The sequence below is a fragment of the Enhydra lutris genome, unplaced genomic scaffold, assembly GCF_002288905.1.
Source record: "Enhydra lutris kenyoni isolate GAN:26980312 unplaced genomic scaffold, ASM228890v2 scaffoldscaffold53, whole genome shotgun sequence".
In the NCBI taxonomy this organism is placed as follows: Eukaryota; Metazoa; Chordata; class Mammalia; order Carnivora; family Mustelidae; genus Enhydra; species Enhydra lutris.
In genome coordinates, this window is record NW_019154137.1 from 3,227,449 (window position 1) to 3,254,066 (window position 26,618).

At 40.9% G+C, this 26,618-nt stretch overlaps 1 protein-coding gene across 1 annotated transcript; it reads right to left on the bottom strand.

Annotated features, from left to right (window-relative positions):
* Positions 1–32: 32 nt before the first annotated feature.
* LOC111157287 (NFKB activating protein) lies at positions 33–25,207 on the bottom strand. The gene is made up of 9 exons (XM_022518592.1): positions 24,696–25,207; positions 21,876–21,956; positions 12,221–12,291; positions 11,888–12,028; positions 9,748–9,811; positions 8,029–8,138; positions 7,855–7,930; positions 6,719–6,868; positions 33–3,022 (listed from the first exon to the last, which is right to left on the bottom strand). Exons 1-9 carry the CDS (start codon positions 25,079–25,081, stop codon positions 2,848–2,850), a joined length of 1,254 nt encoding a protein of 417 aa, XP_022374300.1. The 5' UTR covers positions 25,082–25,207; the 3' UTR covers positions 33–2,847.
* Between the last annotated feature and the right edge of the window lie 1,411 nt (positions 25,208–26,618).

A 26,618-nucleotide genomic window follows, 5' to 3' on the forward strand; every position in this document is an offset into this window, starting at 1 on the left:
CTTCTAATCAGAATGTATTAAAAATACGATACTGCACATCAAACCACAGAACATTTATTGAATAATAAACTTGTGGCAAACAATCCGGCTGCATGTTTTGCATTCATTCATTCACTTTCCATTTGGCAACTTCCATCACATTAGCAGAGTAACCAGCAAGCTGTTTTCCATTTCTAAGTGGTCTTTCCCATCACTGTCTACATCACTCGAGTCTTACAGGTACAGAAGCCAAGTTTAGAGATTTGCTAAAATTCACCTGTCAGGGTAAAAACTGAGAGTGTTCCTTGGCTGCTTATTCCCCCATCTGAGCCTAATTCTCTAGTAGACACTCCTCTTTAATGGGCATAACTGGGGAAAAGAAAAATGGTGACAGTTCTGCAGCTCGTAATAGAGCCAGTCTAAAGATTTGCCCACTCACAGACCCCTTCACGCAGGGTGACGTAAGCCTCACGGTTAGCCAGTACACTCCCACACCGCCAGCGGGTGTGCTGTGCGCCACACAGCATCACAGCTGTGCCGGCAGCGGGGCGGCTTCCTGACAGGCGGCGATCAGACAGGGAAGGGCTGACTGCCGCCCTTACTTATTTCTGGTCCTCTTTCCTTCCGTCCTCACACCAGATCGCCACTTGTTCCTACCATCCCTGGGAGGCTGTCTTGCCTGACTGTAAAGGTTTAAAACACCAAAGACAAGATCACATTGTGGGTGATTACTTACAGGCATGTCAGAATACATATTTATGCAGACAAGCACTGGAAGGGAACACAGAATACTAAAGACAACTGTGGTAAGACTGTGGGTAATTTTTCTTCTTTAACTGTTACATTTGTGCAATAAACATAAAAGAAGGGAACATCTTATCAGAACAACAGGCAAGGAGGTGGAAAACCAGATAAGTCTTCCTGAAGAACAAAACATACATTTCAAATACAACACGTCCCCTGTTGGACTTATGGCTCAGATGACTCAATGCAGTCTGAAGCAGTAACTCTCATGAGCTCAAAATAAAATACTTTCAGCCCTTTTATTCTACCCTCCTCTTTGCCAAAGAACATGCTACTGAAGCTGTTCTTTGGCAGATCTTTCCTGAACAAACCCTGATGAAAGAAATGACAAAGTTCTGAAATACATCAATATGCTTTCTTTCAGTTACTGAATATCTACTCTGTGGAGGACACAGTAACATCCAATAAAAACCCACAATAATCCTCTATCACAGAGTTGTTGCACTTAAACAGCTTTGCCTACTGAAAATAAGAGTGCAAACTCATTCAGTCTCTAGGAGCCAATAACAAAAAATAATGTTCTTAGAGAACAAAATTCTTAAATAAGGATTATAAATTTAGGTTGTATTATGCAGGGAGTAGATGGATTATAACTCATAAATTTGGAATCTAGCTTCCTTTTACCTTTTGGAAACAAGGTATTTATCAGGTTAGGCAGCAACGACGACAAACAAATCACTTCAGATTCAGGGGTCATAAAGGTTGCTACACGCCAAGTGGTTTAGTTCCTCAGCTGTAGGTTAAAGGCAGACACTTTCCTAGAACACATGTTAAATAGTAAAACTTCTTATCTATGCTTTGAAATATGACTGCCTTATTTTAAAACTCAGGGGAAAAAACACCTTAAACTATTACAAAGAGAGGGGACGTTTTATAACCACAGAGTTAGAACTTCCCCATCCCCTAGGTAATTTAGACTTACTCTAGATACGTAACAACACAGCTCAAACAACCTTAATAGGAACAGCCAAAGCTTCCACTGTCCCCTTTCCCTTCACCTAACAACTCAAATTGAACAAAATAATAGGAAGAATAAAGATCACGAACTGCTAGTCCCATTTCTCCAAAACTTCAAAGTCAATAGCAGCCATAAAAAAAGTGATAAAGTGAGGGGTTCTATAAAAAGTTAAACCAAATGACAGATGTAAAAAGTAAACTGAAACGTTTAACAATGTTTAAAATGAAATATGCTTATTACATAAAGCACAGTTAAAATATATTTAATATCATTTTAACTTCATCCTTACAAAACTAAATTAAAACCAATGCTTCAGTATATTTTTCCTTATTAAAACTCCTAACCATAGTTGACTCCCATTTATTTTCAGTATTCAAATCCATAGCTTAGATGGATAATGTACTTATATTGGCACAACTGTACACCTCCCAGTATTTTATATTTGAAGAAACATTTTTAAGAACTCAAAATTTTAAGAACTTAAAACACTAACATTCACATTTTCAACTCAGTAAGTCTGTGGGTTAGTCTTTTTGGCTTGTTTGTTGGATTTGGGGTAGAGGTAGGGACTAAAACCAAAATACAATACTTCCAGGGCAGACTATATATTATACAAGTCGATTTTCAAATTCCAGATTTGCTTTTTTCAGCAATGCCTTCAACTTGTTAACAAAAGTGGACTCCTGTATGTTTCTATCAAGTCCATTTGTAACGCATTCAACAGAGGAATGATGATTTCCCACCAGTTCAGTGGGGGTGGGGGTGGGGGACGGGCATCACATAGAGCTAATAGGAGCACTGTCCCATGATTTGAGAGTTTCTGATCTTACTGACACTTTCTCTCAATGCCACCTCCCCAAGTACAGTATGATTTTATTTGTAATTTGGATTTTTAAACCAGAAAGTTATTATGGTCAATCCAAAAATAACCCAAAGAACTTGCTAAAATTATATCAATAAGCAGCTTTTTATTGAAGGACTGAAAGAGTTTAATAGAAGGCACAGGAGCACTATAAAGCTTTTTCAGATCATAGTAATCTTTTTGTATGTATATATGGAACCCAGACTTTTTTGTTAAAAATGTCTGCTGAACAATCAGAAAATGCCTATTTGTCATCTTTCCCTTTAGTTTTTCTGTATACCATCTCTCGAAAACTGGCCAAAATCTTGTTTTCTCTCTTTCGCCTCTCTTCTTGGTTAAAGGACGCCAGGGCTCTCTTCTCATCAGCACTATAGATCTGGTTCTCTTTCCGCAGTCGCACGGCCTCCATTCGGCGATGCCTGCAGATAATTTTATTTTTGGCTTAATTTCTCAGTAATTATTCTCATAGTACTTCTGCACTTACCCTTCTTAATACAGAGTGGTCTATTTAAAGAACTGATAAATAGAAATTGTTTTGGTAATGGGCTGAATTTTCAAAAGAGCATGCATTTTATCTGCCAACGTGTGCTCTGATTCATTTCCAGTATTCAAATAATGATCTATTGTTCTGTCAACATCATGAATGTTATTAATTTCAAATACCAAGGTCATAAGTCTAGTTCTGTTGTTTCTACTAAAACAACCAGAAACTAGCAAATTATTAAATTTCCTATGTGCTATGTGGAATTTGCCTTTGGGGAATTGACAGTAGGACAGAAGAAAGGTTTAAGTTGTCATCAATCAGGTAGAAGTTCCTCATGGTTCTAATTTATTGTACAACCAAAAGGACTAGGTCTAATACCGTAATAGAATTTTTTGATGAGTTTTGTGAGTGGATTTAACTTCCTCAGAATCCAGTAGCAGCTCAAAGAAGAGATTTATCACAAAGGCCAAATCAGGAGTATAGGGGGCAGAGGGAAACTACGACATTATCTTCAAAGGGTCTGCTAAATTAGAGGGAAAACTCCATGAAACTCTTTTAGGTATATGTAACCCAATCCTACAAAGTCAGTTTGATATAAGGCTTGACCTATGTCTAGAAAAATAGAGAAAGTGGAGTAAGGAAAAGAGGGGAAACTCATTCAAGATTAGTGTGACAGTGGGGGAGCAGCAGGACGGAAAGACAAGGAGAGGACACTGTACTTCAGGTTGCTCACTATACAGTGAATAGAGGGGTTTGTTTAGAACATCAAGTGCTATGTGAACAACGTTGTAAAACATCTATATACGTGTCTCCTAGTACACAGGAAAGAGTTCCTCTTGGGTATCTAGGAACAGAGCTGCTGGGACATAAAGCTTACAAACGCTCTACTTTTCAAGATGATGTCAGACTGTTTTCCAGAGTCGTCGTACCAATTTATATCACCACTAGCAGTATTTAAGAGATCCTGTAGATTTACATCTTCTCCAATGCTTGGTATTGTTAGAACTCTGAACTTTTGTCCATCAGATAAATGTAAAATGGTATTTTAGCATGTTCTTGATTTCCATTTCCAATGATAATGAACATCTTTTTATGTATGTGTAGGCCATAAATTTTTTTCTTCTAACAAATGTTTGTGTCCTTTTCCCATTTTTCCTTTGGGTTTTTTGTATGTATTCTTTAAATACTCTCAATACTAATTATCAGTTTTAAAATCCTATCCTGGCTTAAAACTTGTCTTTTTATTTTAGATGTCTTCTGATAAACAAAAGTCGTTTCTTTTAACTTGGGCAAATTATCACTATTTTATGATAAGTACATTTTTGGGGATTCTTCCTTAAGAAACACTTTCTTACCCCAAGATCAATTAGATATCTACTTATACGTTAAACTAAGAGTGTTAAAGTTATTTTTTATTTACTATTATTTTTTTTAATTAAAAAAAATTTTTTTAAGTAGGCTCCACTCAGTGTGGGCCTTGAGCTCACAACCCCGTGATGGCATGGTTTAGTGAGCCAGCCAGGCACCCGTAGTAGCACTGGTTTTTAAATATGGCCATGTAGGGTTCTACTTTCATCTTTCTCCAAACAGATAACCAGTTTTGTCCTGCTCCATTTACTGCAGAGTTCCTTCCTTCCCCAGTGATCTGACATGCCATCTCTTTCATACAACTAAGTTCACACATGTAGCTCTGCCCGAGCTTCGTATTTTATCCCACTGAACAAGTCATTTGTTCTCCTATACTTTCTAAAGTTCTGTAAGCTTCATAGTAAGGCTTCATACATGGTAGGCCAAATCTTATCTTCCTGTCCTTCTTCAAAGGTGACAGGGTTATTCTTGGCCCTCTAGTCTAACATAAATTTTAGAACCATCTTATTGGGGCACCTGGATGGCTCAGTTAAGCATCTGCCTTCAGTTCAGATCATGATCCCAGAGTCCTGAGACCAAGTCCCACATTGGGCTCCCTGCTCCACAGAGAGTCTGCTTCTCCCTCTCCCTTTGCTGCTCCCCCCTGCTTATGCTCGCTCTCTGTCAAATAAATAAATAAAATCTTTAGAAAAGCCCAAAACCACCTTAAGTTTAACAAAAAGCTCTTCTGTGAGTCTGATTGGAACTACACTATATACAGACCAATTTGGGGAGAACTGACTTTATAACTGTCTTCCTGCATGAACATGGTATCTCTCCACTTATGCGTTCAGTAATGGCTCTCTTTTTTTAAAAATATTTATTTGAGAGACAGAGAGAGGGTGAGTGGAGAAGGGGCAGAGGGAGAGGGCACGAATCTCAGGCAGACTCCCTGCTGAGTGTGGAGCCCGACACGGGGCTCAATCTCACAATCCTGAGGTCATGACCTGTCCTGAAACCAAGAGTCAGACGCTTAACCAACTGAACCACACAGGCGCCCCTTTAATGTCTCTTAATGTTTTCTAGTTTTCCCTGTAGAGGTCTTGGACATTTCTTGTTAAGATCTATTCCTAAATCCTTCATATTCTCTGATACTATTATAAATGTTGCTTCCTTTTTATTTAATTACATTTCTAACCATTTCCTGGTACACAGAAATGCAACTGATTTTCATGTATTAACCTTATATCCAACCATTTATTAAACCCTCCTATTATTCAGAATCATCTGAAGGTTCCTTAGGATTTTCTATGTAAAAAAAAAAAAAAACACATCATTCACAAAAAAATGAGTTATATCCTCCTTTCCAATGCCTATGACTCTCATTTCTTTTTACCTTTTCTTTTAAGATTTTATTTATTTGACAGAGAGAGCCAGAAAGCACAAGTGGAGGGAATGGCAGAGGGAGAGCACTGAGCAGAGAGCCTGACACAGGGCTCAATCCCAGGACCCCAGGATCATGACCTGAGCTGAAGGCAGACGCTTCACCATCTGAGCCACCCAGGCAGCCCTCATTTTGTTTTGTCTTACTGTGCTGGTCCTCCGAATCCCGACATTCTGGAGGTGCTTCAGGGGTTTTGCAAATACCTGCTTCCAACTTTATTTTAAAATACTCACTTACTTTAAATAATTTATAAAGTTTTAAAAAAATCCAAAATTCAGTTTGATCTTTGTACTGATGTCCTATTCATTTACTCTCCTCATTCTTCCTGGTACTTTGCTTTCTCCTCCACAATTTTATATTCATTTCCCCATGCTGTCATAATCCTTTCCTGCTCTTCATTCTCAGAGTCCACAGAGAATTAGAGTCCATATTCTCTGCCTCTACAGAGAACTAGAGGCAAACTCTGAAAACAGGAAACACTGTCTCATGAAAATGATTTCCTACTACCAGAATGCCATATTCCTTATGGGGCAGTGATAAATAACTGAATTAACTATATCCTCCAGAAGATAAACTGTAAGTACCAAAATACAAACTAGGACAGGACAGCAGAAAGACCGATTCTCTGAAGTTGGGAGAGACCGCTGGTTTTGAGGCTGAGCTACACATGGAATTCTAGCCAACCATGTTTGTATCAGTAAAACCAATATTAAATCAAAATTTATACCCTACTTTTCATTAGGAATGATCACTTAATGAAAATCAATTGCCAAAATATAATTCTGGTAGTGAGAAAGGAAAAGCTCATCGTGGAAACCAACCTCGATGCCAATAACTTACCTGCTACCACTCATTACATAACCCGAACATTCAAATGATGCAATTTCTTCACTCGTCAAGCCAATTTCACCTCTTCTTGGGATACGTTTCCCCGCTTTCACATATTCAGCCATAGCTGCGCCCTCACCAGGTAACAGCGCATGGCCATAGCTACAACGTAATTCAGAAAAGGTTCATTATAAAAAGCTCACCATCATAAAAAGCTCATCATCTAAAGAGAGCACAAGAAGATTTTCTCTCAGAAAACAGCACAAATGATGGCTGCTGAATGGGAGCATCCTGGGAAGCCCAATGTGAATTACTTTAATTAGTGAACATTGCACTCTGATCTGCGTAACGAACCCAGGAATACAGACATGCTTTGGAGGAACAAAAGAACTGATGTGAGTGAGTCTAGATTCATGGTTTACAAATATGGATCGATATATCCCTATGGGTACTGCCTTTACGGCTTCTGCCTCCAGTGAATTCCTTTTTCCCTTCAAGAAAAAAAAAGAGAAATAATATATCTCAAATTAACATACTTTTTAGAGTTGTAACGAGTAATAATGCTATACAGTAACAATTACCTATTAACTTTCACTCGAGAGGACTTTAAAAACTACCATCCCTTCCTTCAATTCATTCACTGCATCTTTAATACCTATTAAACTCAAAGCTTGTAACACAAAAATGATCTCTGTTCTTATGGAATTTATGTACTGATGGGGACATAACTACAACACAAGGTAGAACATATAAGACACTCTCGAAAGAAACAGAAAATACTGTGAGGACTAGAGGATTAGAGAAGGGTAGGAATCCCATCTACTTGTGGAGGGAAGGTCCTGGGAATCAGCACATGACCCCTCCTTTTGAAAAGAGCTTTGAAAGATGGTAAGGATTTTAACAGGAAGAAATTGGGAATAGCAAAGAAATAAGGGCAGGGCAAAGAAGTGAGGGCATGCTGGGGGAAGACATAAGGTGAACAAGGCACAATGTGGGAAAGTGCACAGTCGATACAGGGAAGTCCTGGTTCAGCTCAGCTGGAAGCTGGCATGTAAATAAGGGTGTACAGGGGGATACAGTTGGAAAGGCAAGTTAGGGCTGTACTTTTAGGAAGGAACTTTAGATATTTTAAATACACTGTTACTTACTTCAAAGGTTTATCATCCTGAGAGGCAAGTGTTTTTGGAGCCTCTGGGCCAATTAAGTCTGAGGGTTCTTCAGGCTCTGCAGGAAAGAGGTTCAGACACAGATTCACATTTTGACTAATCATTTAAATTTAATGTTTTATCTGTTGTGAATCAAAGTCTACCAGAAGAACCTACTTGATCGATCCTTCCAGGGATTCTCCAGAAACTCTTCCTGGGAATCTTTAGAGCTTGAATCACTGGAATCTTTTCTATTCTTCTTAGACTTCTTTTTCTTGTATTTCTTCCTGTAATTATAATTTGATATAAATACACTTAATAGTCCCACATTAAAGGGACTCTCATTTTTTAAGGCAGTGAAAGACTGATGAAAATGATTTAAGTTCTCAGCTGATTACAATTTTTAGAGCAGAATTTTAATTAAAAGATTTCAACTTATTTAACCAAATCATGTTTCACTATTAAAAAAGATCTCAAGGGGACAATGAAATAGTTCTCATGTTTCAGAAAGATAATAAAGCTGTTTAAAAAACAACTCTTAACAATTTGAGCATCAATAATTTGAAGTGTAATGGGTTAAAATACATCAAATATGTTTGAATCCATGGGTTCATAACAATACGAAAAAAAGTCCAACTCATTATTTTGAAAACTCATAAAACAAAAAAAGTTAAAAAGAAATTATCCTGCCTTCCCTATACAAACTGTACTTCAGAGTAACCAAACAGTTGACGAGGGTAGGTTTCTCTTATAGAATTATTCTACCCAATAAATGAAGAGAGCAAGCCAGAAAGGAGAAAAAAAAAAAAAAGAAAGCCAGAATTAGACTAGCACAACTCTGCAACCCCTAATGAAATAAGGGATCTAGGCAATGACCATCCATGGCTATTAATATGACAAACGGAGACGACATTAACTGCCTCCTGACGAAGTACACAGCACCAAGCGCAGCACATGCGCCAAAGACTCAAATCTGAGCCTCAAGTCTCTAGACCTTACTATCAATATATAGGAAACAGACAAGACAAAGACCATGTTAAAACCACACCATAAAAATACAGTCAGGAGGGGCGCCTGGGTGGCTCAGTGGGTTAAAGCCTCTGCCTTCGGCTCAGGTCATGATCTCAGGGTCCTAGGATCGAGCCCCACACTGGGCTCTCTGCTCAGCAGGGAGCCTGCTTCCCCCCCTCTCTCTGTCTGCCTCTCTGCCTACTTGTGATCACTCTCTGTGTCAAATAAATAAATAAAATCTTTTAAAAAAAATACAGTCAGGAATGTTTGGCTGGCTCAGACAGTAGAGCACATAACTCTTGCTCCTGGGGTCCTGAGTTCAAGCCCCATATTAGGTGTACAGATAACTTAAAAAAATCTTTAAAAATAAAGAAATAAAAAATTAAATATAATCATCAAAATCTACACTGCGGGAAACTCTATACGTAAATGATTTGGTTTCTTTAACAAATAAACTGCAAGAACAAAAATGGAAGGGAAACCAACTAATTTAAAGAGCTATAGGAGACATACCAACCAATCATAATTTATGTGCATTATTTGGATCCAGATTTAAATGAACTATATAAAAACCTGCTGAGAATTGAAGAATTGTTGCTAAATATCTTAGGCATGATAACAGTATTGTAGTTATGATTTCTTAAAAAGAATGCCGATCTTTTAGAGAAACATGCTGGTTTATGGACAAAATGATCTCTGGAATTGGTTTTGAAATAATGGGGGGGCAGTGGAGATTGTCCAAGAGTTGAAATTATTAAGCTGGGTGATGGTTACACAGGGGATCATTACACTATTTTATTAATCATTATTTACTTATTACTTTGTCTTATGTAATTTTATATATATTTTAACTTTTCCAAAATAAAAATTTAAAAGAAAACTAACGATCTATGTTTCTTCTTCTTTTCCTTTTTCTTGGCTTTCTTTGCTCTTCTTTTTGTATCTTCATCTGGAAATTAAAGCAGATTTTAATTAAAAACAAAAGTTTAATTTTAAAACCCCAGTAATTTTGAGTAGATATCCTACTGCTGGCCTATTTGTTGTTACAGAGAAATTAACCAATTCAAACATTTATTGCTACTAATCAGGGTATGTACTAGGCGCCAGGGACACAGAAATTAAAGTTATACTAAGTCTTCAGTGATACAAAGTATATTGGGTGAGATAATAGTATGGGTAAGCAGAAAATGTCCTTGTTTTTTAGAAATGGACACAGAAATCTTTAGGGTGACAGTGTGATATTGCTAATCTATTTTGAATATCTCAGAAAAAAAGATATTTAAAGCAAATGTCAAAATACTAAAAATTGTTAAAATCTAAGTGATATATAGTATATACTAACCTCCTTACTTTATAATGTTTTAAGCATTTTCACGATGAAAAAAAGAAAAAAACCCTATGTATTTGGGGCCAGGGAAATGCCTTCTAGGAGCTCAGTCTAACAGAGGAGACAGAAGTAAGAGATAAACAGAATCCAGAGTGATACAGGGAAGCATGGGGTGCTCTGGGCATACAGAGAAGTCTCATTATCAGGCTGGTTTGGGGACGGTATTTAAGGAATGGTGACTCTTAAGCTAGTTCTTTTTTAAGATTTTTAAAAATTATTTATTTGAGTGAGAGAGAGACAGCACAACAGAGCAAGCAAGCACAGAGCAGCAGGGAAGGGTAGAGGGAGAGGGAGAAGCAGACACCCCACTGAGCAGGGAGCCCAACGTGGGGCTCCATCCCAGGACCCCAGGATCATGACCTGAGCCGCAGGCAGACGCTTGCTTCATTGATGAGCCACCCAGGTGCCCCAAGCTAGTTCTCTTTAAAATCAGTTTTATTACAAAAGTACTGCATGCCCACTGTTGAGGAGAGTAAGCCAGGCCGCCCGCAGGGAGAGACTGGCATTGCAGGCCGATGGACTCTGTATCAAGTCACAGAAGCAAGAGAAAGAACATGGAAGACCGAGGAGACCGTCGTTCTCAGGCTAAGAGGATGCTGCAAGAGGGACAGGGTATGTGTGATCAGAGAAGGATCAATCAGGGTCCCAAATTCACCCTGAAGACGACAGAGAGCTGCTGAAGGATTTTTAAGTAGCGACAGATGTGCTCACATCTGAGCTCTCAGAAAGTTCATCGGGGCACCTGGGTGGCCCAGTCAGCTAAGCGGCTGCCTCCTCATTTCAGCTCAGGTCACGATTTCATGGGCAGTGGGATCCAGCCCTGGGTCAGGCTCCATGGTCAGTGGGGAGGTCAGCTCCAGATTCTCTCCGTCGGGCCCTCCCTCCCACCTGCACACCTGCACACTTTCTAAAATAAATAAATCTTTTTTAAAAATAAAAGGTAGTTCACTCTCCCAGCAGTGAGGAAGAAAAGTAACAACAGGAGCCAGGAAACCCCAGTGACATCAGGGGAAGAGACACCTTTATGCAATGTCCCCAGAGGCGGGGGGGTCAATCATCCTGTCAACCATCAGCCAGGAGAAGGCACAAAAAGGGGGCTTTCTGGGAGGCACCACGCCACGGGGGGGTGGGGGTGTCCTCCATAAATCAGCTGCCAGCCGGCAGGGGGTCCTCTGAGGTGTGCCTTTTGGAAAATGGCACAGAGGTGCCCGCTGAGTGTGAGGACGACACAAGAGAGCTGCTCCCCGGGCCTGACGCAGCCCCATGGGGCTGGCTTTGCTGCCACACGTCTCCCGGCCCGACCCCGCCTCGGTTCGGTTTGCTGCCACGACGTGCCTCGTACCGCTGGACACCACCCATCTGGGGTCACAGCGCTCGGGTCTGGCTCTCAGCTGTGTGAGCCCGAGTGCGGTGTCGCAACCTGCTCTGCGCCCCACTTCCCCATCTCTAAGACGCAGTCTGGAGCCCTGTGTGGACTGAGCAGCACTGAGAACAGCCAGCGCTTAGCGGGGCTCCTGGCACCGAGACAGCCAGTGCTCTACACCTCTCGGCCACTGTCCTTAGCCGTCCTCTGCAATCAGTTCTACGGAGGAAAGCGAGTTTTGAAGCCAGGCCTGCAGAGCGATGCCGCCTTCTTACCACTGGAGTCTGAGTCCGAGTCAGAGCCACTGCCGCTGTCATCAGAGTACTTCTCGCGTTTTCTTTTAGAGGATTTCTTCTTTCTCCTTTTCTTGGACCTCTCTTTCGAATGATTACGCTTCTTCTTCTTCTTCTTTTCTTCTACATGAAGTACAGATATAAAATTAACTTCTAGGCAAGTATTACGATTATCAATTTTACTGTATCTGAAATACCGAAAAAGAACAGATGACGGGCAACCTGATTTGCAGAAGCAAAGTCTACTGTTTGACTATTTATCAACCTTTTTTTCAACTTCTCAATACAGCAGCTCTGTAGTAGTTAAAAAAATACCTTCTGAAGTAGAAGCTGAACTGGTGCTTTTCTTTGGCTCATCGTCCTCCACTGGTGTGTGCTCATCAGAGCTGAATTTAAAGAAGACGGTTGTAAGAATCAGAAAACTGATAAACCGTGAATCATGGAGTATAAAAATACAGAATCAAAAAATTTCAGTAATGACACCGGTTGTCCAAGAACCATCAAAAGCAAACACTGGAATGACTTTGTAAAGGTACAGTTCAAGAGTCTACCACCTTCAAAATAACATAATAATCATTTACATTTGCATGCTTTAGCGTTCACAAAACACTATTCAAACTGAAAGCAACATGTAAGATTTAATTTTCAGAAGCCACAAGATGAATATAAGGAAAGATGAAAAAACTAGAGACAGGAAGACCAAAGAAGACTGCATTTTATTATATGCGTATAAAGGACATACGGTAGAGCAGCAACCGTTCTGTCCTCAGAGCAAAAAGAACCTAACACACTACAATATAAGCAGATTTCATTCTATTATAGATAATTCTGAAAATGAGTACTATTAAAATTCTATAATCGTTTAGAAGAGGATGGGGAGCCTGGGTGGCTCAGGCAGCTGATCGGCCAAATCTTGGTTTTGGCTCAGGTCATGACCTCAGGGTCCTGGGACTGAGCCCCACATCCAGCTCTGTGCTCAGCGGGGGGTCTGCTCCCTCTCCCTCTGACCCATTTGTTCTCTCTCTTAAAATAAATAAATCTTTGGGGCGCCTGGGTGGCTCAGTCAGTTGGGGGTCTGCCTTTGGCTCAGGTCATGATCCTAGAGTCCTGGGATAGAGTCCCACGTTCGGCTCTCTGCTTTTCAAGTACCCTACTTCTCTCTCTCTGTCATGAATAAATAAATAAGGGGCGCCTGGGTGGCTCGGTGGGTTGAGCCTCTGCCTTCAGCTCAGGTCATGATTTCAGGATCCTGGGATCAAGCCCCGAATCGGGCTCTCTGCTCGGCGGGGAGCGTGCTTCACCCCCTCTCTCTGCCTGCCTCTCTGCCTACTTGTGATCTCTGTCAAATGAATGGATAAGGGGCGCCTGGGTGGCTCAGTGGGTTAAAGCCCCTGCCTTCAGCTCGGGTCATGACCCCAGGATCCTGGGATCAAGCGCAGCATCAGGCTCTCTGCTCAGCAGGGAGCCTGCTTCTTCCTCTCTCTCTCTGCCTGCCTCTCTGCCTACTTGTGATCTCTGTCTGTCAAATGAATAAATAAAATCTTTAAAAAAAAATTTTAAAAAATGAATGGATAAAATCTTTTTAAAAAATGAATAAATAAATAAAATCTTTATAGAATATGTTAAAAAAATAAATGAATCTTTAAAAAATAGTTTAGAAGAGGAATTTTCATATCATATAGTCTTAATCTGAAGACCACATCTGGAGTCATTTAGGTATTGCCCGGAAAATTATCTGTAGTGTTCCTTCCAACTCTTTTAGTTCAGATTCTTTGATCATTTTTGATGGTATCTATAAGAACAAGTTTCAAATAATAATGCTATCACCCTGTCATAAAACACAAGTATACCTGTCAAGCACACTGTTTCAACTCAAAGTAGACTTAGAAATAGAGGAGAGGGAAGAAGAACCTTAGGAACAGCACCAAAGGGAAAAAAGAAAAGAAAAAAAAAAAGAATTAGGCTGTCAGATACTATTTAATACACGAAAACTAACCAGGAGCACCTGACTGGCTCAGCTGGTGGAGCTTGAGACTCTTGGTCATGGGGCTGTAAGTCTGAGCCCCATGCTGGGCATACAGATTATTTAAAAAGAAAATCTTAAAAAAAAAGAAACCTAAACAAAACTGTATTGGCATATTCATTTTTTTAAAATCCCTGTGGGAACAGACTAGAAAGCCCAAAAATAAACCCATGCATATATGGGCAATTAATCTATGACAAAGTAGTAACGAATATACAGTAAGAACAGCCTCTTTATTAAATGGTGCCGGGAGAACTAGACAGCCACATACAGAAGAATGGCCCTGAGCCACTATCTTACACCATACACATAAATTAACTCAAAATGGACTAAAGACTTGAAAACAAAAATTTACCTAGAAGAAAACATAGGCAGTTAGCTCCCTCACCTCCTCGTGGGAGTTGTGCAATGGTTTTCACATTTTTTAAAAAAAGATTTTATTTATCTGTTTGAGAGAGTGAGCGAGAGAGACAGCACAAGTGGGGTAAGTGGCAGAGGGAAGGGGAGAAGCAGACTCTCCTGCTGAGCAGGGAGCCTGACGCAGGGCTCGAGCCCAAGACCCTGGGATCATGACCTGAACCAGAAGGCAGATGTTTAACTGACTGAGGCACCCAGGTGCCCTGGTTTTTAGATTTCCCGAAAAGAACAAAGGTAACAGGGGCACTTGTGTGGCTTGGTGGGTTAAGCGTCTGCCTTCGGCTCAGGTCATGATCTCGGCGTCCTGGGATTGAGCCCCATAACAGGATCTCCACTCAGTGGGGAGCCTGCTTCCCCCACACCCCCGCCTGCCTCTCTGCCTGCTTGTGAGCTCTGTCAAATAAATAAATAAAAACTTAAAAAAAAAAAAGAACAAAGGTAACAGGGGCACATGGGTGGCTCCGTCAGTTAAGCATCCAACTCTTGATTTTGGCTCAGGTCATGATCCCAGAGTTGTGAGACCAAGTCTGCTTTGAGCTCCGTGCTGAGTGTGAAGCCTACTTAAGATTCTCGCTCTTCCTCTGCCCCCCAACCTCCACCTCACGCACACATGCTCTCTCAAAAAAAAAAAAAAAAAAAAAGCAGAGGCTCTGAATAGATGTTTTCCAAAAACATATAAATGGGTAACCAGTAAATGTAAAAATGTTCAATATTACTAATCATCAGGGTAATGTAAATCAAAATAAAAAATCGAGGGGCGCCTGGGTGGCTCAGTGGGTTAAGCCTTTGCCTCCGGATCAGGTCATGATCTCAGGGTCCTGGGATCAAGCCCCGCATCAGGCTCTCTGCTCAGCAGGGAGTCTGGTTCCTCCTCTCTCTGTGCCTGCCTCTCTGCCTACTTGTGATCTCTCTGTCAAATAAATAAAATCTTTTTTTTAAAAAAAATCAATAACACCTCACCTGTTAGAATGGCCATACTTGAAAAGACAAGAAATAACAAGTGTTGGTGATGATGTGGGAGAGGGAACCCTTGCACACTGTAGGTGGGAATGTAAATTGGTGCAGCCACTATGGAAAACAGTATGGAGCTTCCTTAAAAACTAAAAATAAAACAACCATATGATCCAACAATTCCACTTCTGGGTATTTATCCAAAGAAAACAAAAACACTAACTTGAAGATATATGTACTCCCATGTTCACTGCACATTACTTACAATAACCAAGACATGAAAACAACCCAAATGTCTATGGAAGGATGTAGAGATGAGGAAAATGTAGTACAGGAGAGGGTACCAACATGGTGGAGTAGGAAATTCCTGAGCTCACCTCCTTCCATAGACACACCAAAACCTACCCCTACATATAGAACTGTCTCTGAGAATGAACTGAAGACTAGCAGAACAGATCATATGCAACTAAGGATATAAAGAAAAAGCCACACTGACAAAGGTAGAAGGAGAAGAGACACAGTCTGGTTAGGACCCACACCCTCGGCATGGCGACCAGCAGCAGAAGGGATATCATAACTGTAGAGTCCCTCACTGAGAAATAAGAGCTCTCTGTTCTACATCAGCCTCCAGAGCCTGAGGGACCTGTACCAGAAAGACAAGCACGCATAATATCTGGCGTTGAACACAAGTGGGGTTTATGTCTGGGAGAGCCAAAGGACAGTGGGAAACAGACTTCCCTCTTAAAGGGCACGCCAGTGCAGAGGCATTAGTTTGAAAAGCACCTAGGTTGGAGGTGAAGGAGAGATCCAAAGAGACTAAGTTTAGGGTGTGTGCGGAGGAGCAGGGATCTGTCTGAACATTCTCCAGAGAAAAGCACTGGTGGGCCCCATCTTCTTTTAACTTCCCTTACATCTAGCTGGTCCAGCGCTGGCAGATGCCACTTCTGAGGCTCTCTATCTCCTGTGCTAGCAGTACTGGCACAGCCCAGCAGACTCACCCCACCCGACCCACCTGCCCTGGCTGGCACTCCTCTCTGGCAGCTCCGTACCCATCATACCCAGCAGGAATCCTCAGCCAGGACCAGCAGACCTTCCACCCAAGGGCTCCTGCCCTGGAGGCCCAACCGACACGCCAGAGTGCCTGCATCAGTTGCAGCTGGACCTTGCAGCCAGCTGCCCTGAAAGCCTGCGCTATTCAGCAGTGTTCATGCCTCTCACAAGCAAGCCTTACAGCCAGCTGTGTCAAGAGCTGACCCCACACACCAGCATGCCCACAACAGTCACAACCAGGCCTGTCAATGAGACAGGCCAGAAGCCTGCCCCACTCACCAGCAGGCACAAAGAGATCATAGCCAGGCCTAGCAGACAGCTGCACCAGGAAACAGCCCCACATACCAGTCTATACCAGTCTACACAAATTATGACCAGCCACAAGAGGGAGCACACGGCCCTACGTAGGAGACACTCCTGGGCTACCTGGCTTGGGCGACCAGGGGGGTTTGTGCTACTGAGCCCCACAGACACCTTTGGCTAAAGGCTCTCCTCCAAGTCTGGGACAACAGTTAATCTACCTAAAACAGGAACAAACACTGTGACGCAAATGAGACAAGACAGTGTGTTCCAAGTGGAAGAAGACGACAAAACCTCAGAAAAAGAACTAAACAAGACACAGATCTACCAGATGGAATTCAAACTAATGGCCATAAAGTTGCTCCCTGAACTCTACGGAAAAGCGGACGAGCACAGTGAGAACTTCAACAAAGAGACAGAAAGTATTTTTTAAATCAATCAGAGCCAAAGAACACAATAACTGAAATGAAAAATAGAGGGTATCAACAGCAGATTACAGGATGCAGAAGAACAGATTAACAATCTGGAAGACAGGATAGTAGAAACCACTGAATCCGAACAGCAAAAAGCAAAAAAAACTGAATAAAATGAGGTTAAGTTTAAGGGACCTCTGGGGTAATATCAAGTGTACTAATAGTCGTACTATAGAGGTCCCAGAAGGAGAAGAGAGAGAAAAGGACAGAAAGCTTATGTGAAAAAATAATAGTTGAAAAATTCCCTAACCTGGGGAAGGAAACAGACATCCAAGTCTAGAAAGCAAACACCCCCAAATGAGATGAACCCAAAGAGACCAAGAATCAAAGTGTCAACAGAGACAAAGAATCTTAAAAGCAGCAAAAGGAAAACAACTAGTTGCATACCAGGGAACCCTAAATCTATAAGCTGGTTTTTCAGCAGAAACTTTATAGGTCAGAAGAGAACAGCATGATATACACTTAGTGCTAAAAGGAAAAAACTTACAAGCAAGATTATTCTACACAGCAAGGTTATCTCTCAGAAGCGAAAGAGAAACAAGGAGTTTCTCAGATAATCATAAGCTAAAGGAGCTCATCAATACCAAACCAGCCTTACAAGAAATATTAAAGGGACTTAATTTTAAGTAGAAAAGACAAATCATAACTACAACTAAGAAAATTATAAAAGGAGGGGCACCTGGCTGGCTCAGTCAGTGGAATACCTGACTCTTGATCTTGGGGTTGTGAGTTTGAGCTCCATGTTGGGTGTAGAGATTATTTAAGAATAAATTCTTTAAAAAAAAAAGAAAATCATGAAAGTTAAAATCTCACTGGTAAAGGTAAACATAGAGTAAAGGTAGTGAATCGACCACCCACATAGCTAGGATGAAGGTTAAAAAACAAAAGCAGCAAAATCAGACCCACAATAATTAGTCAATGGAAACATAAAATAATAAGATGTAAAATATGATTCAAAAACATAAAACATTAACATTAGTGGGCATTAACTTAAAATAGTTCGCTATATACTTAAGATGTTATAGATGAACCTCATGGTAACCACTGACCAAATACCTGTAACAGATAAACAAAAAATAAAAGAATACAAACATAACACTAAGGAAAGTCACCAAATCTCAAGGGAAGAGAGCAAGAGAAGAATGGAACAGAGAAGACCTCCAAAAACAGAAAGGGCGCCTGGGTGGCTCAGCTGGTTAAGTGTCTGCCTCCGGCTCAGGTTAAGATCCCAGGATCCCGGGATCAAGTCCCACATCTGGCTCCTTGCTCAGCAGGGAGACTGCTTCTCCCTCTGCCTGCCGCTCCCTGCTTGTGTGCTCTCTCTCTGACAAATAAATCTTTAAAAAAAATCAGAAAAAAAAAATCAACAAAATGGCAACAAGTCCATACTTATCAATAATTTTTTTTATCAATAATTACTTTAAATGTAAACTAAGTGCTCCAATCAAAACACACACAGTAGCTGAATAGATTAAAAAAAACAATACCAAATACAAAAAAAAAAAAAAACCCAAAACCAAAACAATTGTTTAAAAAAAAACAATATGCTGCCTATAAGAGACTTACTTCAGACAGAGACTAAAACCGAAGGGATGGAAAAAAATATCCTATGCAAATGAAAACAAAAAAAAGCTGGGGTAGCAATACTTATATCATACAAAACATTCTAGAAAACAAAGCCTGTAACAAGACATGAAGGACATTATATATGATAAAGGGATCAATCCAACAAGAGGATATAACATTTGTAAATACCTATGCACCCAACATAGGAGCGCCTTAATACATAAATCAAGTATTAACAGACATGAAGGGAGAAATTGACAATAATACAATAACAGTAAGAGACCTTAACACCCCACTTACATGAACGGATAGATCATTCAGACAGAAAATCAATAAGGAAACAGTAGCCTTGACCAACACATTAGACCAGATAGACTTAACAGATATACACAGAACATTTTATCCAAAAACAGCAGAATACACATTCTTTTCAACTGCACATGGAATATGCTCCAGGACTGATCCCATGTTAGGCCACAAGACAAGTCTTGATAAATTTAAGAAGACTGAAACTGTATCAAGCCTCTTTTCAGACTACAACAGTATGAAATTAGAAATCAATTACAAGAAAACTAGAAAAACACAAACACATAAAGGCATAACAACATGGAATTAAACAACCAATGGATGGGGGTGCCTGGGTGGTAGAGTCGGTTAAATGTCTGACTCTTGGTTTCAACTCAGGTCATGATCTCAGGGTCATGAGATCAAGCCCCATGTCAGGCTCTCCACTCAGCATGGAGTCTGCTTGAGAGTCTCTCTCCCTCTCCCTCCGACCCTCCTACTTGAGCATGTGCTCTCTCTCTTAAATAAATAAATCTTTAAAAACAACCAACCAACCAATGGGTCAACGAAGAAATCAAAGAGGAAATGAAAAAATACCTTGAGACAAATGAAAATGGAAACACAACAGTACAAAACCTATCAAATGGAGCAAAAGTTCTATGAGGGAAGTTCACAGGCCCAACTAAAGAACCAAGAAACGAGAAAAATCTCAAACAATCTAATATTACAGCTAAAGGAACTAGAAAAAAACAAAGCCCTAAGTTAGTAAAAGGAAGAAAATAATTAAGATCAGAGTGAAAAATAAATGTAAAAGAAAGGATTAAGACAACAGAAAAGATCAATGAAACTAAGAGTTGGGGGCGCCTGGGTGGCTCAGTCAGGAAAGCATCCGCCTTCAGCTGAGGTCATGATGCCAGGGTCCTCGGATGGAGTCCTGCATCAGGCTCCCTGCTCAGTGGGAAGCCTGCTTCTCCCTTTGCCTCTAACCCTCCCTGCCCCTGCTCATGCATGCTCTCTCTCACTTGCTCTTAAATAAATAACTTTTAAAAAAAGAAACTAAGAGTTAGTTCTTTGAAAAGATAAAATTGATTAAAAAAAAAACCTTTAACTGGATTCATCAAGAAAAAAAGAGTGCCCATATAAATAAAATCAGAAGTGAAAGGGAAAAGTTATACCCAATACTACAGAAATAGAAAAAAACTGTTAAGCAACTACTAAGAACAATTATATGCCAACAAATGGAACAACTGAGAAGAAATGGATAAATTCCTAGAAACAACAATCGTCTAAATCAGGAAGATTACAATACAGACTGATTACTACTAATGAAATTGACTCAGTAATCAAAAAATTCCCAACAAAAGAAACTCCAGGACCAGATGGTTTCACAGGTAAATTCTACCAAATATTTAATGAGTTAAGATCTGTACTTCTTAAACAATTCCAAAAAACTGAAGAAAGAACAAGTTCACTCTATGAGGCCAGCATTATCCTGATACCAAAACCAAAGACACCACAAATAAAAAAAATTACAAGACAATATTCCTGATATATGTAGATGTAAAAATCTGCAACAAAATATTAGCAAATCAAATTTTATACTACATTAAAAAGATCATATACCATTCTAAAGTAGAAATTATTCCAGAAATGCAAGGATAATTCAATATCCACAGATCTATCAATGTGGATATACCACATTAACAAAATAAAGGATAAAAATTCTAGGATCATCTTAACAGATGCAGAAACAGCATTTGACAAAATTCAACATCCAAATAAGATATAAACTCTCAACAGAGTGAAAACAGAGAAAACACACCTTAACTTAAGAAAGGCCATTTATAACAAACCCGCAGCTAATATCACACTCAACAGTAAAAAGCTGAAAGCTTTACCCTAAGATCAGGAACAAGACAAGGATGCCTATTCTCGCCACTTTTATTCAACACACTACTGAAGTCCTAGCCACAAGACAAGAAAAATAAAAGGCATCCAAATTGGTAAAGAAGTAAAATGGTCACTATTTGCAAATGATATATATATAAGAAAACCCTACTCTACCATCCATATTGTTTGTCAATTGTACCTCAAAAAAAAAAATCCCTTTGTAAGGCTAACATGTGACACGTATTCTACTATTAGGTTGAGAAAAAACAATTCAAAATAATAAAAATGTATTTGTCTTAATACTGAACCCTTCTAGGAATAGGAAATTAGTACCACCATGAATTACAATTTAAAAAGAAAAATTAAGGGGCGCCTGGGTGGCTCAGTCGGTTAAGTGGCTGCCTTTGGTTCAGGTCATGATCCCAGGATCCCAGGGTTCTGGGATCGAGCCCTGTGTTGGGCTCCCTGCTCAGTGGGGAGCCTGCTTCTCCCTCTATCTGCCGTTCTGACTACTTGTGCTCTCTCTCTGTTAAATAAATAAATAAAATCTTTACAGGTAAATATCTTTTGAAAGAACAATTAATATGTTAAAATCCACTAGCAACATGTTTTATCTTTTATTTATTTATTTTTAAAAGATTTTATTTATTCATTTGACGCAGAGAGAGAAAGACAGCGAGAGAGGGAACACAAGCAGGAGGAGCAGGAGAGGGAGAAGCAGGCTTCCCGCTGAGTAGGGAGCCCCATGCAGGGCTCGATCCCAGCACCCCGGGATCATGACCTGAGTCGTAAGACAGCCGCTTAATGACTGAGCCACCCAGGCGCCCCTAGCAACATGTTTTAATCGTTAGGTATGTTCAGTGTTTTTAAAATTCCAAGGGGTAGAATGGCACAAATCACAAAAAGAAGAGAAAATGTGAGCTGTACTTAAAAGTTCATTTAACAAAAATTTTGACAACAATCTTTGGATTTAAACAAATGTTACATTTTTACAAAGTATTTTTTAACCACTTACTCTGGTTCTGGATTCTTTGGAGAAAGTCCCCATACTTCAGGAGCTCCCAGTTCTCCAATTCTTTCTCTCTCACTTAATCTCCTAGAAGATATAGGCATATAAATTATAACTCCATGGCTAAACTGTTTTCCAAATATATCATCAATTCAAAGGAGTCCAGTTAAGTCTTATTTTCCTTTTTTAAAAGTTAAATTAATAAGTTAATACTCAATATAATTTGATGTTCTTAGTACAGACTACAGACAGCCTGAGGCCAGGCCAGAAATACAGCTTAAAAAGCCGTCAAGAGCATCTCTTCTGCCTCCTGTATGACATAGTTCTTAATTGCTCATTTCATCCTCTGCAATATGTGACACAAATAGTTTTATATTTGGAAATAAATTCCTTTACACACATTTATGAGAGTAAAGAGCAGTCTCTACTTTTGATTTAGTCAAACCCGTTTTCAGAAACTCAGGAATTAATACAGAAAATAAAAATGAAGCATTAGAAATAGAAAATAAAGAGAGGTCTGAAAATGAAAGAAAAGTTTTATTTGACAAAAACTGTCCTCAAAGAGATACAGGGTTTGTTTTCTCTGTTTTCCCTTTAGTTCCTTTTTTGGAAAAGGACTATATCCTCTATCTACTCTCAGAGGACAGGAAAAATTTATGTTTGTGATTTTTTAAAAATTTTGCTCACAAAATACAAAAAAAGAAGGCTCAATTCCTCAAAGTTTAGCTGCTTTGATTCCATTTGTTTAAACACACACACACACACACACACACACACACACACACACACACACCAAACCCTTACAAAATAAATTGGTTTGCTTGCTTGAATATACAATTTTTTACTTCTTTATTCAGGAGAAAAGATTTTATAATCATGAAGAATTAGACTCAGGTCTCCCACCTGAAGAGCCTAAAAGGGTTATACTTACCACCCAACTTGGAATCCATATGCAGGCGGAAGAATGACAGGCTATAAGAACAGTTAAGTTCTCATCCCTGCTGCTACCAGCTTCATCTGCACTGTCTTTTTTTTTTAATATTATGTTAGTCACCATACCATATTCATCTGCACTCTTAAGATAAATTATTCATCTTCTAAATGTACAAATGCAAATTTCATCCAAGAAGTTTTGACATCTTTTGATGAGGATTGTCCAGTAGGACGCTGGTTGCTTAGGAGGTAACTGTCTGAAAAATTTAATTTGGAGAGGTAGGTCTCCAACCTAACTCAGTACTATTTTTATTGCTTCTGCTTCTATTCAGGAAGCCTAATGGCTAACACTCAAGTACTATTCATTATGTTCCAGGAACTAAATCATCACAACTCTAAAAGCCTTGCTTGGCGCCAACTTTATCCCTTTTTAAATGTTTACAAAATAAAGCTCAGAGAAGTTCAGAAACTTGCTCAAGGTCACACAACCATCAGGCAGCAAAGCATGGTTTCAAACTCAAGGCAGTCCAATTCTGGAGCCTGTCCTCTTCATCACTATCCTTTATTCCCATTCTTGGAAAAAAAGATTTATGGAGACATCTTCCAGCTTTGGAATCCTAACCTGCCCCTCAATGCCTGTGATACTCTTAAATTTCTTTTCTAACACAGGGGATATGTAGGGGCGCCTGGGTGGCTCAGGTGGTTAAGCCTCTGCCTTCTCCTCAGGTCATGATCCCAGGGTCCTGGGATGGAGCTCCTTGCTCAGAGGGGAGCCTGCTTCTCCCTCTCCCTCTGCCTGCTGCTCCTCCTCCCTCTGCTTGTACTCTCTCTCTGTCAAATAAATAAATAAAATATTTTTAAAGAAAGAAAAGATTTTTAAAAATCTTTTTAAAAAAAGATTTTATTTATTTGACAGAGAGATCACACGTAGGCAGAAAGGCAGGCAGAGAGAGAGGGGGGAAGCAGGCTCTCCACGGAGCAAGGAGCCAGATGTGGGGCTCGATCCCAGAACTCTGAAATCATGACCTGAGCAGAAGGCAGAGGCTCAACCCACTGAGCCACCCAGGCGCCCCAATAAATTAAATCTTAAAAAAAAAAAAAAAAAGAGAGAGAGAGGACATGTAAAGCCCCTAGTACAGTGCCTGATAGAATTTAACACTCAAGCATTAGATATTAAAACTTAGATGGCAATAATTATAACCCTTTTCCTTTCTCCTCCTTAAACTACCCACTTTTCCACTCCAATACTCATTTCCGAGAGTGAATATCATTTTTCACAGTTGAATTAAGACCATTTAACAAGGCCTTTTTTCAACGTAGCTTAATCAACAGTTTGGCAGATCACTTTTCCCGCGCTCAATCAATCATCTGGTCTCAGAGGGTTTTCTCCCCTCGGATTTAAACTCTTCCTCTCCAGCCTTCCTGACTCGCCCCAAAACATTTCCACCGTGCACATCCTGTGACCTCAAATCCGTCCGATCATTCAGCAAGCAACGGTGGCACGCCTACCAAGTGCTAGGCACTAATTTTGTGATCAATAAAATACGTCTCTTCTTGGCCACGAGCTCAACCGAGTGCGAAATAAAAGCGCGCTTCCAAATAATAAAGACACAAGCAAGCGGGTACTGTAATTCGGGCAGGTCTGAGGCTCCCGACAGAACCGCTACAAGCCAGGAGGCAGAAGTAGCAGCGGAGACACCGGAGCGCGGTAAGAAGGGGCCCGAGGACGAGCGACAACCCAAGGGAAGAAAGGGGCGGAAAAAGGCGTTTTTTTGGGGGGGGGGGGACTGAAGGGATGGATAGAAAGGGGCGCTGGGCAGAGGGCGAAAAGCGAAAGTCCGACCGCGAAGTCGCGTGGGCTCCCGCAAGAGAAGGTGTGCCCGCCTCACTCACTTCTGCCGCAGGCTCTCCTCCCTCTCCTTGTCCAGAAGGCTGGGCCACGGCTTGTCGCTCCCGTAGGGGCGCGAGTAGCCGCCATAATACGTGGTCGAGGAGGCTGAAGCGAAGGTGTTGCCCCGCTGCGCCGAGGGCCGCTCTCGGGAGCGGGACCGCGAGCGGGAACGGTAGGACTGGTTTCGCGAGCCCTGACCGAAGCTGCCCAGCTGATGGCTGAGACCATTCCGAGAGCAAGAGTGCGAGCGAGATCTCGAGCGCGAGCGACGGGCCCGCGGCGAGCGGGCGGATCGGCTGGGCTTAGGGCTTCTGGACGAACTGCGACGCTTCCCCCCGGAGCCCGAGGCCGACCCCTCAGGGCTGCGCGAACCCGACACAGGGGCCATCGCGGCCCCTGGTCCCCTAAACCGGTAGAGAAGGGGGCGCTCTCGCGAGCCTAGGAAGATCTCGGTCGGTTCGCGTCTCTAAGCCGCCGTCGCGCCACCGCCCGAACCCCAGGAAACCTTGGTAACAGTTCCGGGTACGTCGGCAAATCCCTTCCCCCGACCTAGGTGGTCCTGCCCACGGGACGGGGATGTGTGTATCGGTATAAAGAAGTCCGTGGAGCAACCGGATCCACTCATCCTTCCGGTCCCGAGTGAGGCTGCTCAAATCTCAACTGGATTTAGAGAGCGTGTCTTTTATCCTCGAGTTGAAATACCTGAAGAGAAGGGCGATAGGCTACAGGAGACATTTCACTGAGCGGCCTTGTGAATAACAAAGTCAAATATATATATATATATATATAGATAGATAGATAGATATAGATATATAGATATATATATAGATAGATATAGATATATATATATATAGATATAGATATATATATATATAGATATATCTGTGTGTAGGAGTACACCCACCTCCCCACACACAATTTTTTCTTTTTCTTTTCTTTTTTAAAGATTTTTATTTATTTGAGAGAGCGCACTAGCACGAGCCGGTGGGGGGGAACGGGGGGATGCAGAGGCAGAGGAAAAAGCAGGCTCCCCGCTGAGCAAGGAGCTGGAGGTGGGGCTCTAACCCAGGACCTGGGGATCATGATCTGAGCCGAGGCAGTCGCTTAAGGGAGCCACCCAGGCGTCCCCACAGTTTTTTCTTTCTACTCTCAAACAAAATAAGGAGGGTTTATCGAAATTGGCAGTGAGCTATATGATGTCTAAGCCCCATTTTGCTCAGTTAGCTTAGAGGACACAAATTCTTTGTTAATAATTTGAGCCAGTTAAGTTCGCAGCGGAGAGAAAACTGCTTATTTATTCCCCAGAAATTCATCACCACTAATATGCACCAGCAAAAGGAATTTGTAACCCTCTTCTTGTCCAGCCCCTTAGACTAGTCCTATCATATGCTAGCTTAGCAATACATGGTTAATGGTTATCTATTCTGTTCATTTTATACTACTTTTATTTTATTTTTTAAAGATTTTATTATTTGACAGAGAGACACACAGTGAGAGAGGGAACACAAGCAGGGGGAGTGGGAGAGGGAGAAGCAGGCTTCCCACTGAGCAGGGAGTCCCATATGGGGCTGGATTCCAGGACCCTGGGATCAGGACCTGAGCCTAAGGTAGCTGCTTAAGGACTGAGCCACCCAGGTGCCCCTTATACCGCTTTTAAATGAAAGAACATTCGAACACTAATTCTATTGACTTTAATTTTTGAAGGTACAATGAGTGTGCTACGGAAATTCAGAATCCAGTCTACTAGTAGCTAGATGGCCTTTTGGGCCTTTCCTTGTAAGAAGTAACTTATCAGACCATGAAAACTAATGCCGCCAATTATTGGAAATCTCCTTTTTTTAGAATTTAAGGGAAAGATGCTAACAGAATGTAAATAGGAAAAGCGGACCGCACTACTGGATATCTTCTATGTAAAAACAATTGAT

Excerpts from the sequence above, each read along its gene's own strand:
- LOC111157287 (XM_022518592.1), bottom strand. The coding sequence starts at position 25,081 with ATGGCCCCTGTGTCGGGTTCGCGCAGCCCTGAGGGGTCGGCCTCGGGC. Across the intron at positions 7,931-8,028 it reads TCCCTGGAAGGATCGATCAA|AGCCTGAAGAACCCTCAGAC; the intron begins GTAGGTTCTTCT and ends TCTTTCCTGCAG. Across the intron at positions 3,023-6,718 it reads TATGTAATGAGTGGTAGCAG|GCATCGCCGAATGGAGGCCG; the intron begins GTAAGTTATTGG and ends AATTATCTGCAG.